General features: G+C 45.9%; 1 protein-coding gene across 1 annotated transcript; it reads left to right on the top strand.

The window, feature by feature from the left end:
* On the top strand, window positions 1-801 carry LOC134206277 (uncharacterized). The gene has a single exon (XM_062681971.1). It carries the CDS (start codon window positions 1-3, stop codon window positions 799-801), a length of 801 nt encoding a protein of 266 aa, XP_062537955.1.
* The last annotated feature ends 307 nt before the right edge of the window (window positions 802-1,108 follow it).

The raw sequence follows: 1,108 nt of genomic DNA, 5'->3' as shown, positions 1-1,108 counted from the left end.
ATGGACTTTCTGGTACTGGGCCAGGTCACAGCTGATCAGCCATCCTCTTCTCTTCCATTGACAAATTGGGCACCGCCATCCGGCATGCAATTGGCAGATCCCGAGTTCAACGTGTCAGGACCGATAGATCTGGTACTTGGGTCGCAATATTTCCATATACTCGATGGTGGCCGGATTCAAATTCGCAAGCTCGACAGTGCTCTTCCAGCTTTCGTCAATACCGTGTTCGGTTGGGTAGCTACTGGAGAATCCGAATGGCCTAAAAACAAAACGGTGGTTAATTGTCATCTAGCAACTACAGGAACTCTCGACACGACAATGCAGAAATTTTGGGCGATCGAAGAAATGATAGAAAAACCAATACGATCCCAAGAGGAAGAAGACTGCGAGCAACACTTCCAAGCAACAAAAGATCGTGACTCTACCGGTCGATACATAGCACAGTATCCGAAGAAGATTGGTTTCCACGAGAAGATCTGCGATTCTAGGAACACGGCTTTGCGACGATTCGATCAACTGGATAGGAGGTTAGGAAAGGATCCAAATTTGCATCGACAGTATAGCGATTTTCTTCAAGAGTACCTCGATATGGGCCACATGAAACTTATCGGGACATTGCAAGATATAAAGGATGAAGGACGAACCGTTTGTTACCTCCCCCATCATCCCGCCTTTAAAAAGACTAGTTCAACAACAAAGGTCAGGGTGGTATTCGATGGTTCCGCAAAGACAAGTACTGGTTCATCGCTCAATGGTTCGCTCCTCACATGTCCGGTCATCCAAGACGATTTGTTGGACTAAATAAATGGATGTGGCTAAAATGTATCGCCAAATGCGTATTCATCCGGACGATACACCCCTCCAACGTATTTTGTGGCGGTCTGCGCCACCAGTCCAATTCAAATTCTCGAGCTGCAAACCGTTACGTACGGCTTATCTCCGTCGTCGTTTATTGCCATGCGTGTACTAAAACAGCTCGCATCTGATGTTGGAAGCAAATATGATCACGCTGGCACAGTGGTGTCGAATGGATGTATGTAATTGTATGTAATTGTAATGGATGATTTTCTCTCAGGAGCAGATACGGTAGAACAGGCAAAAAGGTTAA

This window comes from Armigeres subalbatus, chromosome 1, assembly GCF_024139115.2.
Source record: "Armigeres subalbatus isolate Guangzhou_Male chromosome 1, GZ_Asu_2, whole genome shotgun sequence".
Classification (NCBI taxonomy): domain Eukaryota; kingdom Metazoa; phylum Arthropoda; class Insecta; order Diptera; family Culicidae; genus Armigeres; species Armigeres subalbatus.
The sequence above is the reverse complement of the archived record's forward strand: the minus strand, read 5'-3'. Positions and strand labels throughout refer to the sequence as shown.

Bases quoted from the DNA above. Each gene is read 5' to 3' on its own strand.
- LOC134206277 (XM_062681971.1), top strand. From the start codon at position 1: ATGGACTTTCTGGTACTGGGCCAGGTCACAGCTGATCAGCCATCCTCT.